We start from the raw sequence: 17,348 nt of genomic DNA, 5'->3' as shown, positions 1-17,348 counted from the left end.
TATTTAGGTCTCATTGGGTATTGAGTTGTAATTTCTTAAATGTTTTCTGTATTTCTGTCAGACGCAGCTCTTCATGAGGGGAACATGGAGGCACGCGTGAGCCCTGCGGATGTCGCAGCTAGTCAGCATGTGCTGGTATGTGCTCTCCTAGAGCTGGGCAGTCTGCTACAGGACCTGAGCTCCACTGCCGCCCCACTACTGCAGGACACCAGCATAGGTTTGTCACGCATTAACCAACAAACTCTCGGCACCCCATTAAACTTTTTTGAAGTGCCTCTATTATGGGTAATGAAAGGTTCATATTTTGGTTTTGGGAGTCCCCAACAACAGTTTGACATGCATGCAAGGTCAAAAAACACTTTCAGTGTCTTATAATATGCATTGTGTGCAATATGCATTGTATGCAATATGCAGCGTCTTATAATATGCATACGTTTGTGAGTGCAGTGCTGCTTCGTGTACAGTATTACTGGGGAAACAGCTATTTTCCTGCTCCAAAAGCGGCACCTAGTGGCAAAGAATGAATTTGCATTTACATTCAGACCAATGCTAAAATACCAACAAGTGGGCGGGCAATATGATAATATTTCATGTTGACATCAACATGAAACGGCTTGGGATTCATTTTTAAAAATGACTCGTTTCAATGATTCAGAGTCTACTCTTTCTTTTGAGAGACAATAGCTTTATACACGGTGCACTTTCAGATTTAAACTTTGCTGGATGTTTTCATTCACTATATAGAATTGTGTTACACACTGCATGAAAGGTAATTTTCAAAAATCAATAATAGGGGCACTTTAAAGGATTTTTACATACTCCTCTTTTTACATGCGTTAGTGTGGGGGGGGGGGGGCTTTATGAGGCCATATTCTGCCATATACCCAGTGACAAAGTTACAGTAATTTTAAAAATAGCAATAATATTTTTGTCAATAAAACTGGTGTAGACAACATCCTGCTCCTATCATTGCACATTTGTGATGATTTTTTGATGGTCTTGTACTGGAGTTTGAACCAGGATCAAAGAAAGATGTTTTTCAAATGTCTATAACTATATCTCTGGATTTTGTGTGAGTGTGTCTGCTCTTTAATGGATGTGTCACTAAAAGGCCTGGATAAAGCAGTGAGCAGAAAAAGTGCCTACAGCTGCAGATTTAACACATCCATCCTGAAATTTCAAAAAGAGCTCAGATTGTCATCTCTGATGCCTTGAACTTTACTAAAACTGCAAGTTCATTTGTTTCTCTGTTTTGTTTTTCTGATAGGAATGTTGGACACTGTGATCTCTGTTCTTCTTCACCCCAGCGCATCTGCTCGTCTGGCAGCTGCCTGGTGCCTGCGGTGTGTTGCCGTAGGGATGCCTGCTCAGGCGGCGGTGTTGCTAGACCGCTGTGCAGAGAGGCTGAATGCCCTGAAGTCATGCCCAGAGGCTGTGGCAGGGTACAGTGCTGCCATCGCAGCTCTGCTGGGAGCCGTACAGCTCTGTCCGCTAGGAATATCACACTCGAAGGGCAAGGTATGAATGAGATTTGTGTCTATACGTGCCTATTCTCCTTTTAAAGCACACAGTAAGTTTGCGGTTCTGTTTATGTGGTATCATCAGATATGCTTAAGGTTTGTTCATGCTGGCAGCATTTCAGATCACTGTAGTCGGTGAGTCTGTGCTGTAGGCGTTTTTACACACTTGCAGTTTTCAATCAGGCACCAGATCACTGTCTAGATTCCCTTTGGTAGTTTCCACACTGCATCACTGCTCATTTTAATGAAGTTGGTGTCTGAACATTAAGAAATTGAAAATGAATGACTTTATTTTGAAATGGATGACAAATCAGCTGTCATTGTTAATGTATTATGTGGTATTGCATCCCACAAAAAGTTCAACCTTAAAGTGATAATTTGCTCAAATTGCCAAAACCCTCTTGCAGCTCCAGACCTGTGTGGCTTACTTTCTTCTGCGGAACATACAAGATATTTTCAACTAATGTTGTCAAGATACTGGAATTTCTACCTTTTTTTTTTTTTTTAATCAAATTGTAAATTATCAATTGTATCAATGTTCCGTATCATTTTCAGTATCTCAGAGAAGGACATAAGATTATATACTTATTTAATTAAAATACACTGTGGTTTGTGTGCAGCGGTGTGTGTTTTTATATATATATATATATATATATATATATATATATATATATATATATATATATATATATATATATATATATATATATATATATAAAAATATTTTTAGATTTTCTACAAAAGAAAAAAATGTTGTTGTATTTTATGTGTATCACTCATTCCTATGGATGGGTTGCAGGTGGTGATGACCTTGGCAGAAGATCTGCTGCGCTCTGCAGCTCAGAACAGCAGAATCTCCATCCAGCGCACTCAAGGAGGTTGGCTGCTGCTCAGTGCCCTCTTCACACTGGGTATGAATCAGTTTACTAGTTTGTGATCTTCAATATGCCCACATATACAGACACATAGACAAGATGTGCCTATATTGTAACAGTCAATGTGCTGGAAGTATTTTTTTTATCATCCTTTTTGTTCTTTCTGATATTATTTTTGTTCAAGGTCCCACTGTAATGGAGCATCACTTGCCTCGATTGCTGTTGCTATGGAAATGTGCCTTCCCACAGTCTGTGAAGGACGTGGAGAATGAGCTGCGGCGTGGAGACTCCTTCACCTGGCAGGTGACCCTGGAGGGGCGAGCAGGAGCATTGTGTGGTGAGGGTCTTTTATGAATCTCATAGGCTTCTCACTTATGTCACTAGTCTATCTGACATGATAAACTTTGCTTTAGGTTCTATGCTGTTGACTGCTGATAGGAATAAACAGAATGTTTGGTCTTCATAGCTTGTGTCATATTCCTTATAGCTATGAAGAGTCTGGTGGTGCACTGCAAAGACCTGCTCACTGATGATGTCATCAGTCGTTTGCGTCCTCTCTTGTCCTGTGCCGTGGCTCTGCTCAATCAGTGAGTGGATCTTGATTGCTAAAAATGAAGTTATTTCAAGCATTGCAGAATACAGATGTAATGTCAACAGGATGTTGATAGACAAATATCACATTTTGGTTGACTTCACCTCTTTTTAGGCTGCCCTCTATCATTAAATCTTATGGAAACCAGATAAAAAATGCAGCCACTGTCTTTAGATTGAGAGTGTATGAGATCCTCACAATGCTTCAACCTAAAACATATGAAGGTAAGCAACTTGAGTTGACTAGATCGTGTGCTAATGATTTATTTGTTCATAAAAAAAGGTTATTATCCCTTACTTATTGAGTGGTCATGACCGTGGTATTCAAGTGAAATGTATTTTTTTTTTTTAAAGGTAAATGCAGTAAAGTAACTTTTATCATGCTTAGAAACTTAAGAGAGCTGTTTAGGACACTTATTTTCATATCCCACAATAACATATGGAAATTGGAATGTTTTATCCAAATGATTACCCAAATATGTATTTATTTGTTTATTGTGGTTTGGTTGTGTTGGCTCAGAGAGCTTTGGCACAGTGTTGAAGCAGCTGCTGAACGATCTGACCGGGCCAGAAATCACAGCATGTGCTGAGCTGAACCTGCTGCCCTCCCTGTGCTACAGCCAAGACCTGGCACTGCTGGGCCCTGGACTGCAGGATGTGGATCAGCACTACATAGAGGAACAGGTCAGATCACAGTCTACTCACCAAGGAAATAGCCTTGTTAATGTGCATTCAGTGGCATTGATTGATTCCCTAGTTATTTCATATTTAACCTCATTGTGTTTTCTGTCTGTTTAAAGCTCCATGGTGGTGGTTCAGGAGGTGGGACATTAGAATATGACCCGTTTACCATATTTGAGAAAGCCCAGGAAGTTCCTACCCCCCTCCCTCCAGCCTCTGCTTTAACGGCAGCAGCTGTCCAGCTGTTTGGAGTGATTTTTCCCCACCTGGGCATTCAGCAGAAGTACGTCCACTGTCACCGCAGAGACTCCTTCCAGAGGGCTGCTTTTGTATACTGTTGCTGTCTGTTTGGAGTACTTTTACTTCAGTTAATTTAAAAGGATCTCGATGTCGCCAAACACTTCAGGTCATTCAGTTGCTTTATATAGGACCTTTATGCAAGCAATACCCTTCAGAATGCTTCAAGTGAATAGCTAATGCTGATGAATAGCTAAACAGAAAATTCTCAGATTAAGTTGGTAATGTAGATTGCTTCCCTCAACTCTATAGTGCCTTTCATTTTCATATTGACGCATCCCACTTTGTAAATTATTTATATAGTTTGTTTGTTTTATGCTACATCCACTAAAACGTGGATGTACTAATGTTAATCAACATTACCGTTAAAATTATTCAGATTGTTAGGAGGAACTGATACTGTTACTGAATGCTTGTGGGAACTGGCCTTAATGAGATCCAGAGGCTTTTTGAAGCACTTTCTTATGCAGCATAGCCAAATTTACATCCAGACATCTGCATGCATTTGCATAATTGGGGGCAGTTCTGGCCATGTCCCATGCATTATTGAACATAGCAGTGGAGAGAAAATTATACTGATCATATGGCGCCATCGGTCCTCCTGCAGTGCATCTTTCATCCTGCTAGAAGCTTGTCTAGATTCTTTTTCTTTTGTTTGTTTGGGGTTTTTAATTTTTTTTATAGTTTATTTTTTAAAATTTTACATTGTTTTTAAAGAGGATTTTTAGAAACAACAGCCTTTGGTTACTAACTCTCTGCATTTAGACTGTGAAATCACAAACTCAACTAATAATATTTTGAAATGCAATAGATAGATGAATGACTGAAATATTATGTCACATTATGCTTTTATCATGGTAACATTTTATCATGGGATTTTCAGTGGGAATAGTTTTTATGTTTTATAATACTTTATAAACACTGCGGCAATGCCTTTTTTTTTTTTTTAGATAATCCAGTGAATTGAATACTCACCAAAACATGCCAAAAAAAAACATGCCGTTTTTATTTTCACTTGATTATTTTCTATGTGAAATATTATGAAAAATAATTGATATGCCTCACATCAGTGCAAAACTTTTACCATGGAAAGCCATTTTAAGTTAATTTAGGCATCAGTACATGTAATGTACAGTATGGATTTTTATTTTAAGATTATTTAATAGTGTTATTAAATTATTAGTGTTTTTAGTTTAATTTGGCATCATCTAATGCTCACTTAATCTAAATCTAGTAATTGTGGAAATGAGCATTAACAATTCAGTTTGACCCATATGAATCCAAGATCAACAGAAAGTTTTTGTAATATCGGCTCATAATCTGGTATATACATATTATGCATGCCTAAGGAAAATAAGGTTTTACAGTTGCTGAACAGTACATCTGTTGCATTTCCTGTCTCAGGGCTCAGATCCTAGAGCAGTTCTGTGAATTTGTGCGTCAGCTTAAAGGAGCCCGGCAGCAGACTGTTCAGATCCATGTAGCCGCTGCTTTCTTCTGCACTTTGAAGGTAAGAAACCATTTAAAAAATAACAATTGAGAGCCTTTGCAGTCAAGCCATGTAATGTTTCTCTTTTCCCCCTTCTGTCCTGTTTTGCTTTGTAGTGTTTGGCATCAAGTCGGAGGGAATTGGGGTCAGAGGAGGTTCAGAGACCAGCACTGTCTCTCCTATTGGGGGCGTTAGAGAGCTCAAACCCTCTCTTGCGCTGCATGGCTGCGGAGGGTTTATCCAGGCTTGTGCAAGTTCTTAATGACCCCAATTTCACCGTTTCCATCACTCTCATGAGCTTTGACAAGTGAGTGTATGCCAAATGCATTGTAAATTAAGAATGTTTTTGAAATGAAATTAATGTAAATGTGTTTCAGACTGAAGGCGGCGAGGGATGCCATCACACGCACAGGTCATGCTTTGGCACTCAGCGCTGTCTACCGTTACTTGAGTGGGATTAGCTCCCCTCAGTACCTTAGTGCCTGTGTTGGAGTCCTCTTCACCCTGTCCCAGGACAGCACCTCACCTGAAGTACAGGTACACAGACCACATGACTGTTTTATATAAATCAGGATACCATTTGTGTGCTTTTCTATATAGAGTGTTGTCGGGAAGTCCATGCACTAACTTTTCAGTGAACTATATGCATGTATTCAGATGTGGGCTCTCCATGCTCTGTCCATGGTTGTGGATCTAGCAGGCCCTATGTATCACAGTCATCTGGAGGCTAGTTTCACTCTGGTGCTACGTTTGCTCCTCTCAACGCCACACACGCACGTGGAGGTGCAGCAAAGCCTGGGCCGCTGCCTTAATGCCCTCATCACTTCGATGGGGCCGGATCTGCAAGGTGCAAACACTTGTTTACCCATAAACACATTGTCATCATGCAGGTGAGACCTTTACACACTCGCTTCTCTTTGGTTGTTTAATGTAAACTGTCTCCAGGTGAGGGTGCTGGTGTCTGTGCGGTGAGGACCTCGTGTTTGGTGGGCTGTGCTGTGATGCAGGACAGTCAGGACTGTCTGGTCCAGGCCCAGGCGATCTCCTGCCTCCAGCAGCTGCACATGTTTGCGCCACGCTTTGTCAATCTGGCCAGCCTGGTGCCCAGCCTCTGTGTACGTCATCAATGCACTTAACGCTCAAAATCATACTGAACAACAGACACCAAAAAAGTCACCGTAGCAGTTTCTTTCTTCACATTTATTTATTTGTATTATATTGAAGAAAAATGAATGTCATTGAAAGAGGCGAGAGTTCACGGGCCTGGCTTTGCCCTCATTTGTAGTGACAGTGCTGTTTTCTCCTTTCTTGTACAGGAAATCTTATTGGATTATTCTGTGTTGGTAGGTTTTGTCTGCCTCTGTGCTGTCAGGCCACTTTATTCCCTTTCCTTTGTTTGCACTTCATATTACGCTCTGTTGTCGTCCTCTCATTTTTCCCAGTGTGAAACTAACTCAAGCAGGATCTGGTTTTGAGCATGAGCAGACAGTGTCACTGCCTCTAACTGCAGGGTTAATGCCAAGGATTAGGATTGCTTGGCTTGTTCTTTTCTGTGAAGGCTTCTAACACTGACCACCCACATAGTGCACATGACATTCACATCCACAGCTGTGGCCTCATGCCAATTCAAGCTATTAGCTTTATTACTGTGAGAGCTTCAGTCCATTGCTCTCTCTCTCACTTCCTCACACAACCGCACACACATTTAGACATTTATTAGACAGTAATTGAGAAAAACATGCTTTGTTCTACAGGCTCTACTTTTAGATGGTTTGATTTATGGTCCTATTCTTTGCAAACAGCTTGCTTGTCACGTCATTTAAAGCTCAAAACAAGCCTTGACAGGAGCCCTGCTGTCCCTTTCTCCTCTCCCTCTGTCCTTCTCTACACAGAAAGAGCGTTTGTGTGGGATCATTTTGACATAACAGGACTAACTCTGATGTGACCGCAGCTGTCTGCTGAAGTGCTAATTGCACTGTTGTCTGGATTGTTGTGCAAAATGTGATTATTTGCAGTGTGCTCTATTTCTGAATTCACCTACTTGCTCTCAGTCTGAACTATTATGTTTTATATGTTATATCAGGGCTGTGCTATATGATCAAATTATTTAAAGGGGTCATATGATGCTTTTTTAAAGATCATTATTTTGTGTATTTGGTGTAACAGAATGTTGACACGCTTTAATGTTCAAAAAACACTATTTTTCAAATACTGTACATTATTGTAGGTCCTCTATGCACCGCCTCTCTCAAACGCTTCGTTTTCTACAAAGTCCCTCCTTTCGACAAGCACAGTCTGCTCTGATTGGCCAGCTGGCACAGTGCATTGTGATTGGCTGAACACCACAAGCCGTGTCGGAAGTGTAAAGCCCCTTTCCATAATCGCGAGCTTCAGCTGTCCAAATTAAAGTAAAGACAGTTAATAATGTCATTAGTTTTACCATCAGTTCAAGCCCGAGAGGGGAACAGAGTCGCGTAACAGACACAGTGATGATGCTTGTATGTATTTGCAAACAAGCCGCTATTAAGACAGGCTGTACACTCCGCTGTGATGTGACCCTGTCTCTCTCTCTCACACACACACAAACACACGACGTGCAAAACGCCACATTTGAACTGTCAATAGCAAATACTTAAACTAATAACAAAACATACTTACAGTCGCTGATTCAGAAGTGCCAGATTGTCATAGCAAAGTCAGAATTACCTCCTCTCCTAGGTTCACGAAACTGTCATCCATAAAATGTGTTGCTGTTCTGTTGTTAGTAATCTTAATGATTCCTCAATGCATCTACTTTCTGAAGGCCAAATAAAGTGCTTTTGCTTTTGCCTAGAAACACACAGCTTCTCTCTGACATGGCTGCATCAACACTACTGCGGTTACTGAAACCACGCCTTGCGCAAATATTTCCACACCGTGACGTAGACATGTGGGGGTGTGTTTCAATGAGCCGTTTTAGGGGGGCGTGGCAAAGTCTTAAAGAGTTTTGAGACTTTAGTCTTTGCAACTTCAGGGATCTTATCTTTGCACAATCAGCTTGTAACAATCCAAAGAGAAAGAAAAACTTGAAATCGCATCATGACCCCTTTAAACAATTACAAGGATTTTATTTTATTTTATCACCCACTTCTAATCTTGTTTCACTAAACTTCACCTGATTCACTACTCATTCATTTGACCATACTAAGTTCTTATGTTACATTCAATATCATTTATAACATTTGTGCATGTACAGATAAACCTGTGCAGCTCATACCTGTCTTTGAGGCGTGCAGTTGTGGCCTGCTTGAGACAACTGGCTCAGAGAGAAGCAGTGGAGGTATCGGAGCATGCAGTCGCTTTGGTTAAAGAGCTACCACGCAGAGACAACACACAATTGGGTGAGTCAGCATCGCCCCCACTGCACAACACAGTATCATCTCAGCACGTCTCTGCTGTTTATTTTACTGTACTCTGCATTTTGAGATGGGTTTGACTGCAGTGAGCCATAGATTAGTTTGGGGCCTGGAATTTGTCTTGAATCAAATCAGCATATGAGAATGATTTCTGAAGGAACATGTGACACTAATGACTGGAATAACGGCTGCTGATAAGTCAGGTTTTTCATCACAGGATAACATTTAATTTTTAAATCTATTCAAATAGAGAACAGTTATTTAAAATTATAGTAATATTATTTTTGGTGAGATTTCTTTTAAAAATCGTAAAAAACAGACTTAATATCTGTGTAAGTGGCATTTGTTTTAAACGAGTACAAGCACACTTCTCAAGTAAAACATCGTTTGTTATAATATATATATCACAATGTGGGCTGTGTGTTAAAGGGTTATTGTCTATCCTGCAGATGTCACTATTAAGGAGGTGGGATTTGAGGGAGCTTTGTTCAGTCTGCTGGACAGGGAGTCTGACCCGCGCCTGTGCCAAGACATTCAGGAGACACTCGTCCACATGATGAGCTCGGCTGCTGAGAGTAACCTGGCCCACTGGCTCAAACTCTGCAAAGACGTGCTCTCTGCCTCTGCAGGTGGGCTTCAGTCTCAGCTCCCTGAGCAAAATATGATAATAATAAAATCTTAATTTTTAATTTCCCACAAAATGTGCTCTAATTTTTACATTATTTTTTATTTTGTGTAAAATACAACCCACCTGACAAGCGGAAAGGCTTTTAAGATTGGCTTAAAATGTTGTGATCTGTGTTTACAATTTTCTGACACATTCTTTGTTTTTAATCAGTGTTTTTGTTAGTTTGACTTGTTAAGAGTTGCGTTAGTTTTTTGTGTTCTTTTTATTTAAACTCAGCTGCAGCTGCTGCTGTAGAAGCACAGCAGGAGGAGGATGGAGATCGATGTGATGACTCCTCTGCATTCCACGCAAAGTCTGAATCCAGCGGGACCTTCAATAACCTGCGCTGGTCTACTCGTGTGTTTTCCATGGAGTGTGTGTGTCGTATAATAGCACAGTGCGAGAACGGAGACCCGGCTCACTTCAACATGGCACTCGCTCAAGAACAACGTTTACACGAATCTGCAGGTTAGACGCATCACTTCTGTTGTGATAGAATTTTTATTTCCTTTTATTTTCATTCTTCTCCAAATTACTTTAGTGTATTTTCTGTAACTGTACACTTTGATGTCTTTCTTGATGTGTTCAGTAAATCACGGGATCTTAGCGCCACCTTCTGGGATGATTTTATATACATTTGTTAACACTGTTAATAAAGGCACCCCTTCTGTCTCAGATTTCCTGGTTCTCCACTTGGCGGACCTCATCCGCATGGCTTTCATGGCAGCCACAGACCACAGCGATCAGCTCCGACTGGCTGGTTTACAAACACTGCTGGTCATTATCTGGAAATTCTCCAATGTGCCAGAGCCTGAGTTCCCTGGACATGTGATTCTGGAACAGTATCAAGCCAATGTGAGCATCAACTTCTTAGTCAAACAGCACTAACAGCCTCAGTCTTAAAATCAACTTTGCACACTTTCATATGCCCAGAAAAGTGCTGAAAGAAAGAAATTGCTCATCTAGAACAAACATGAGCATTGACTTCATGAAAAATATTTAATAACAGAAACCCTAACTTCAACACAAATTATAACAGAAAATATGACAGAGAAAAGTTGTGCTGGTCTTTGTAGCTGTCATTTTATTCAAATTATAAAAAAAAGTAAAACATTTAAAAAAAAAAAGATAAAAATTAATATTTATTTTATATTTAATTAAATATAAAAGATAAAAGTAAATATTATTTAAAACCATGTTATTTAAAATTATATGTAACATTATGTATTATTTTAGAGTCACACCAATTAAGGAAGTGAATTTAATTGTATAATTTTTCTCAATTTAAATGTAATTTTAAAAATGAACATTTAATTGAATTATCATTATTATTAAATTATTATAATTATTATTCATTATAGGCACAAATGTAGGTTTTCAGTTTCAGGTTTGAGAACGAACGTTATGAGAACATTAGATTTTTGTTGCATCACTTGTTGTTAAAAACTTGAAGATTGCCTGCTAGACTAGAGGATGCTTGGATTTTTGAACTGTATGTTCAAAGCTGTACAGCAAAGCTCTCAGCTGTTTTTCTTAGAACCCCCGCAGAAGTACCTGAGCTTGTTCATCAGTCTCATGTTACTAAGTGCGTGTGCATGTGTGTGTGCACGCATGTGAGAGCCTGTATCACTTACACTAAATTAGGTTATCTGTGGGCTTAGCAGGAGGGCCCTCTTTTCAAATATTGACTTGAAACATCTTCAGTATCATGTCCTAAAATGTTTTACTCTTAATTTACGCTTAATAAACTTACTCAGATGAGTTTGGTCGTAGGCCATCAGTCCTGTATACTATATAAAAAGACTAGACAGTAACAAGTACAGTGATGTTACAAAGGTTTGGGGTCGGTAAGATGTTTTTGAAAGATCTTTTTTGCCCACCAAGGCTGCATTTATTAGATAAAAAAATGCAGTAAAAACAGAAAGAATTGTTTTACTTCAAAATGTAATATATACCTGTGATTGGTAATCTGAATTTTCAGTAGTCATTGCTTCAGTCTTCAGTGTCACATGACCCTTCAGAAATCATTCTAATTTGCTGATTTGGTACTCAAAACATGTATTCTTAGTATTGATGTTGATAATGAGATATATAAAATGACGTGCTTTTTATGGAAACTGATTTTTTTCCCAAAAAGAACAGCATATACTTGGAATTGATTTGAAAAGTATTTACTGTCACTTTTGAAGCAATGGGTCTTTGCTGAATAGAAGTGTTAAATAAAAAAATAAAAAAAAGACTCAACTTTTGAATGATAGTGTGTGTGCTAACAGAGTTTGAATCATCTTTTTTTATATATATAAATTTTCCTTGATGTTTCATTTAGTGAATTTATACATTTAGGTAAAAGTTCTGAACACTTTATTTTTATTTTCCACAATTTTAAATTAAGATCAAAACTATGAAACAGAACAAATGAAGGTATGGGAATTATGCAGCATTAAAGCTATATTTTATGTTGGCATTCTCCCAGCCACCATTATGAGATGCCTAACTATTTGTCTTTTTATTTTATTTTTATTTTTTTATATACTTAGAGTAAGTTTCTAATCCATACATAGGCAAAACTTATGTAAGGCTATGAGAAACCTCCCAAACTTTTGACTCTGCTGGTTTTAATGAACTAAATGTTGTTTGATGCTGTAGGTTGGAGCTGCGCTCAGACCTGCCTTCCATGTGGACGCCCCTCCAAATGTGACTGCCAAAGCCTGCCAGGTGTGCTGTTTAACGAACTTAAGCCTCATTATCTATAATGATACACTTTTTCTGTTTCTTTGCGTTTACCAGCAAACACCATGTAACCCAACACATTTTTTCAAGTCGCTTATTTTGTCACTGTCAGATTGGGCATCCCAAATATGTTCATTTTGTAGCATTAGTTCTCAAATAAATCCTGTTTTTAACCTCATGAACTCGCTTCATGCTTGTTTTCAAATACCTTAATTTCACGTGGGTTCACTTGACCTAGTTTCTTCCCAGAGTCTAGTGGTTCACATGTACTGCTGAAAGCTGCTTCACTAGTGAGTTCTGACATGAACCTTTGTTTTGGCCTTCAGGTATGCAGTGCATGGATCTCCAGTGGGGTCATCAGTGACCTGCGTGACCTGAGAAGGGTGCATCAGCTTCTGGCTTCCTCTCTTGCCAAAGTACAGGTGGGGAGAGACGTCGTCAGTCAGCTCTATAATGAAAGCACCTTCACCATGGAGACGCTGGCTGTGCTCAAAGCCTGGGCGGAGGTACAGAACACCATCACACAACCATTAAATCAGCTGCACCGTTGCATCTAGCCGTTATGTAACTCTTGGGATGGGCAGTATGATGATATATAAAGTATGATGGCCACACTTTTTATTCCATGGTATCTGTGGTATATCTAGCAGAAAAATGTAATCTAACCTGCATGTGTCTGAGTAAATCAATGTTTCTCTGCAGGTGTATATCACAGCGGTGCAAGGCTCCAGGCAGAGGGAGAGTCCAGGCAGCCATCTCCAGCAGCAGAGTGATGAGGCTGGGACTGCAGGTCCAGCAGGGGCTGGTTTGCTCAAACTGGTTCAGACTGATCTTGCAACCCTGAGCCGCCTGTGGCTGGCCGCCCTTCAGGACCATGCCCTGCTCACCCTGCCCTCACAATACTCCAGTCAGCTCCCCTCCACAGGTCACTACTCATGCTGTGTTTCTCAGATTACACACCTACCTGATGGAAAGTAGATATACTTCTTTACTTCCAGATTTGATATCAGGGTTATGAAAAATAACTGTCTAATTGATATGCCTCTAGTGCAACCAAATAAATATATAAAAAATGACTATTTGCAAACAGGTTTTCCAAACACTCACTCTGTCTGCCACAACTCAGCCAAGCAGATGGTCCTGTCCCAAACTCATACCATTGTTCCTATGACAGACTCTGTGTTCTTATTTTTGAGGAAATCAGTTGAAAGATTGTTTGCTTATAATTGCAGAAAGGGATAGATAAAGGAGTTTTAGCCTTTTTTCTGTCACAATTACTTGTTTGCGCCATTTATACAGTACACTACTGTTCAAAAGTCTGGGATTGGTGAGATTTTTAAATGTTTTTGAAAGTAGACTCTTATGCTCACCAAGGCTACATTTATTTGATCAAACATGATGTAAAAACTGTATTGTGGAATATTATTTTTAGAATTGTAAAGAACTGTTTTCAGTATGTTTTTTAAATATTATTTAGTCCTGTGTGATAGCAAAGCAGAAGCAGACATTACTCCAGTCTTCAGTGTCACATGACCCTTAAAATCATTCTAATATGCTGAATTTATGCTCAAGAAACATTTCTTCTTTAAAAATAATGTTGAAAAAAGTAAATAGAAATAGTGATTAGAAACAAAGTGCTACTTTTTAAATTCAGGATTCTTTGATGAATAGAAAATTCAAATGAACATTTGTTTGAAATATAATTATTTTGTAATATTACAAATGTCACTTTGAATCAATTTAATGCATCCTTGCTGAGTAAAGGTATGAAATATATATTACTAAGCCCAAACTTTTGAACAGTGGTTACATTTTTCAATTGATAATTCAGTGTATTTAAAATAATATGCAGATTATTTTACTAACATTTAAAAATTGTAATAGTGAAGTAAGACCCTAATGTTATGTGTCTTGTTTAGAGCTACTGTATGTTCTAACATGCACCTTTATTTGTCAGGTGGCTCGTTTTACACTGCAGAGACGGTGGAACAGGCCCGTCCACATTATTACAGTGCCTGGGCTACCATTCTCCACGCTACTGCTCTGTGGCTCCACAGCACCGGGTTCATCATAGTGGACGAGGGACCTGCCAACCTCTCCAGACCAGTCACACCCACTTCCATGGGCCAGTCCACCTCACTGAGCAGTGTCAAATCCCCAGAGGACGTCAACACTGACCGCCTCCACCTGATCCTGGGTACAGAGCTCAGTTAATATTTCCTGTTTCAATAAGTGAATGTAGTTCAAGGTTTATTGGGTGTCCATTGCTAGATTGCAGTCCTTCAGAGAACTGAATTTTTCTCTAGTCATTTTACATGGGCTGATTATAAGGATCATACAGTAAATACTTGAGATATTTTAGGATTTTACTTAGATTTGAGATTAACATGTATAACATATATTTTTAGTCTTGTTCAATTCACTCAAATTTTCCCTTTAGGAATCAGTGTGGAGTTTTTGTGCTCTCCTCATTCTGGAGACCAGATGGAAAACATAAATTCTTGTCTTCAGGCTCTTCAGGCCTTATTGGAGGTGCCTTGGCCTCGTTGGAAAGTGGGCAATGATCAGGTATTCTACAATTAAAGCAGATCAGAAGTGACAGTGAAGACATTTACAATGTTAAAAAAGACTTCTAGTTCACATACATGCTGTTCTTTTGAACTTAACTGATTGTTCAGGTGACTAAATGTTTTTTCCAAAATAAAAAAATCTCAGTAGTTTTGAAAGTTGTCAAAATTAGGTAATCTAGGAGCGTTATGTAGTGCGTGCCATTTTACTTTAAGTGTGTTCCTCACAGCCTTGTTTTCATCCTCACTAAGTTCAATATGTTGTCTAACTTGACTATTATGGTGTATTAAGATATTATAACTAGGTCTATTATGTAGTTCATTGTCTACTATGTGTTTGTCTTTCTTGTTAGTCACTCTGTGTTCTTGACAAGTGTATGGTGTTCTCTCTGTAGGCTTTGAGTGTGGAGCTGCTCAGCGTTCTACACAGGCTCATAGTCACTCGGGAATCTCCCAGCATTCAACTGGCTGTGCTGGAACTGGTGAGCCAGATTGTTTGTGCTGCTCAGGAGCATGTCAAAGAGAAACGCCACAGTGCAGAGGGTAAGTCTCAAAAACTACTTTTGCTTAAATAGTGTAAAGCTTTAATAACCCTCTGAATTCATCTGTCTTTGTTGTATTTGGTCAGTCGATGATGGTGCATCAGAGAAGGAAACTGTTCCAGAGTTTGGTGAGGGACGGGACACTGGTGGCCTGGTGCCGGGGAAGTCTCTAGTTTTTGGATCGCTGGAGCTGTGTCTCTGCACGCTTGTGAGAAAGCTTCCGCAGCTCAGCCCCAAACTGGCTGGCAGCCCCACGGGGCGGGGAGGACAGACCTGCTTCCTCAGCAACACTGACTGTAGACTTGTCACATCTGCTCTGGCCATCCTTTCAGAACTGCCCTCCATCTGTTCACCAGAGGGTAAGCGATCCAGAGAATTACTGCGGCAATAAGAGCCTTCAGATTATGAGAAAAACATCCTCCTGCCCACTTTATTTTAGTCCACTTTTCATTTTGTTTATTCAATTTAGGATTTTTTTTTCTTTCTCCATTACAAGGTCGTATAAAATGTAGATTTGTTTTTGTCCTCTATCAAACATTTTGTAATACTTTAATATGAAATGTCTGTCTTTTTCCTGTTCTACAGAAATTAGATTTAGTCCATAAATGATCAGAGATCTGAGAGTGTTTTTTATTTTCTCTCCACAGGCAGTGTGTTAGTGCTGCCCACAGTGCTCTATCTGCTGCTTGGGGTGTTGAGAGAGGCGGTGAAGGGCTCTGTTGGAGCTGAGAGTGGACAGCTGGTACCAGGCATCTTGCAGGCCTTGCGCACTGTTCTCACCTCTCCTATGAGCAGAGCTGAGAAGAGTCGTGGGGCCTGGACTGAACTGCTGAGATGTGCACTGCACACGCTCTTGGAGTCTTGGCATACAGGTAGATCTTTCTCATTTCGACCACACTCTGTGTGTTTTTTTCTGCATGTTGTAGAAGTCATTTGAGGAACTTTCTCTGGTTTTTCATGGATTGTTTTGGACAGATAAAATGGAGCCTGGAATGGATGAGGTTACCATGTTGACATCCCTTACCATCTTCCTGCTGTACTCCAGTGCTGAGGTGACCACTGTGGAGCCCCTTCAGACACGCTGCATCCAGGCATTCAGAGCCAGTCTGGAGTCTAAGGACCCTGTGGTGAGTAAAGAGAGCAGCTTAGGGTCAGAGTTTTTTTATTATTATTTTATTCAGCACAGGCACATTAAATTAATCAAAAGTGACTGCTGTGACTTTCACATTGTTACAAAAGATTTAAAATAAATGCTGTTCTTTTGAACTTTCTATTCATCAAAGAATCCTGAAAAAATGCATTACAGTTTCCATAAAAATATTAAGCAGCACAACTGTTTCCAACATAAGTAATGAATGTTTCTTGAGCACCAGAACACCATATTAGAATAATTTTTTGAAGAATCATGAGACACTGACTGGAGTAATGGCTGCTGAAAATTCAACTTTGCTATCACAAAAATAAATTAATTTAAAAAATAATTTAAATAGAAAACAGTTCTTTTAAATTGAAATAATATTTCGTAGTATTACTGTTTTACTGTATTTTTGATCAAATAGATGCAGCCTTGGTGAGCAGAAGAGACTTCTTTCAAAAACGTTTAAAAAAATCTTACCAACCCCAAACTTTTTTTAATAGTGGTAAACATTAGGCTGCTTAAATAAGGACCTTTGCAACAATTTTACATATGATTCCCAAAACCTCTATATTTAGTATTTTTCTCTACGATGCCTTAAAATTTTCCATTTAGGTGCTGAGCAGAAGTTATCAGTTGCTAGTATCTTTATTCCAAGGCCCAGCGCCGGTAGCCACGCCGTTTATTCTAGCTCTGGGTGGCCGTCTGGTGTCACAACTGGAGGAAGTGGAAAAGAGTCGTCCTCAAGGTCCAGCAGAGCTGCAGGCTGTGCAAGATGCAATCCGAGCCCTGGAAGCACTAGTGTTTGCTGCAGACGAAACTCACCGTAAGTGACTGGAAATGTTTTCATGTTTTAGTC

At 39.5% G+C, this 17,348-nt stretch overlaps 1 protein-coding gene across 1 annotated transcript in view; it reads left to right on the top strand.

The window, feature by feature from the left end:
- The window catches only part of LOC306886640 (HEAT repeat-containing protein 5A-like), a 32,227-nt gene that overhangs the window by 11,642 nt on the left and 3,237 nt on the right, over positions 1 to 17,348 (top strand). Inside the window, exons 9-36 of the mRNA XM_079443928.1 lie at positions 62 to 217; positions 1,268 to 1,518; positions 2,320 to 2,431; positions 2,580 to 2,732; positions 2,883 to 2,982; positions 3,102 to 3,211; positions 3,507 to 3,670; positions 3,787 to 3,950; positions 5,369 to 5,474; positions 5,570 to 5,760; positions 5,831 to 5,990; positions 6,111 to 6,300; positions 6,399 to 6,568; positions 6,770 to 6,796; positions 8,689 to 8,833; positions 9,298 to 9,477; positions 9,753 to 9,983; positions 10,192 to 10,370; positions 12,162 to 12,230; positions 12,572 to 12,751; positions 12,948 to 13,170; positions 14,203 to 14,442; positions 14,686 to 14,813; positions 15,208 to 15,355; positions 15,441 to 15,713; positions 16,002 to 16,226; positions 16,330 to 16,481; positions 17,105 to 17,315. Of these exons, the coding sequence (XP_079300054.1) occupies positions 62 to 217; positions 1,268 to 1,518; positions 2,320 to 2,431; positions 2,580 to 2,732; positions 2,883 to 2,982; positions 3,102 to 3,211; positions 3,507 to 3,670; positions 3,787 to 3,950; positions 5,369 to 5,474; positions 5,570 to 5,760; positions 5,831 to 5,990; positions 6,111 to 6,300; positions 6,399 to 6,568; positions 6,770 to 6,796; positions 8,689 to 8,833; positions 9,298 to 9,477; positions 9,753 to 9,983; positions 10,192 to 10,370; positions 12,162 to 12,230; positions 12,572 to 12,751; positions 12,948 to 13,170; positions 14,203 to 14,442; positions 14,686 to 14,813; positions 15,208 to 15,355; positions 15,441 to 15,713; positions 16,002 to 16,226; positions 16,330 to 16,481; positions 17,105 to 17,315 (4,638 nt within the window). The remainder of the gene's footprint in view (positions 1 to 61; positions 218 to 1,267; positions 1,519 to 2,319; positions 2,432 to 2,579; positions 2,733 to 2,882; positions 2,983 to 3,101; positions 3,212 to 3,506; positions 3,671 to 3,786; positions 3,951 to 5,368; positions 5,475 to 5,569; positions 5,761 to 5,830; positions 5,991 to 6,110; positions 6,301 to 6,398; positions 6,569 to 6,769; positions 6,797 to 8,688; positions 8,834 to 9,297; positions 9,478 to 9,752; positions 9,984 to 10,191; positions 10,371 to 12,161; positions 12,231 to 12,571; positions 12,752 to 12,947; positions 13,171 to 14,202; positions 14,443 to 14,685; positions 14,814 to 15,207; positions 15,356 to 15,440; positions 15,714 to 16,001; positions 16,227 to 16,329; positions 16,482 to 17,104; positions 17,316 to 17,348) is intronic.

Source organism: Barbus barbus (genome assembly GCF_936440315.1).
Source record: "Barbus barbus genome assembly, chromosome: 20".
NCBI lineage: Eukaryota > Metazoa > Chordata > Actinopteri > Cypriniformes > Cyprinidae > Barbus > Barbus barbus.
This window is presented reverse-complemented; position numbering and strand designations above follow the sequence as displayed.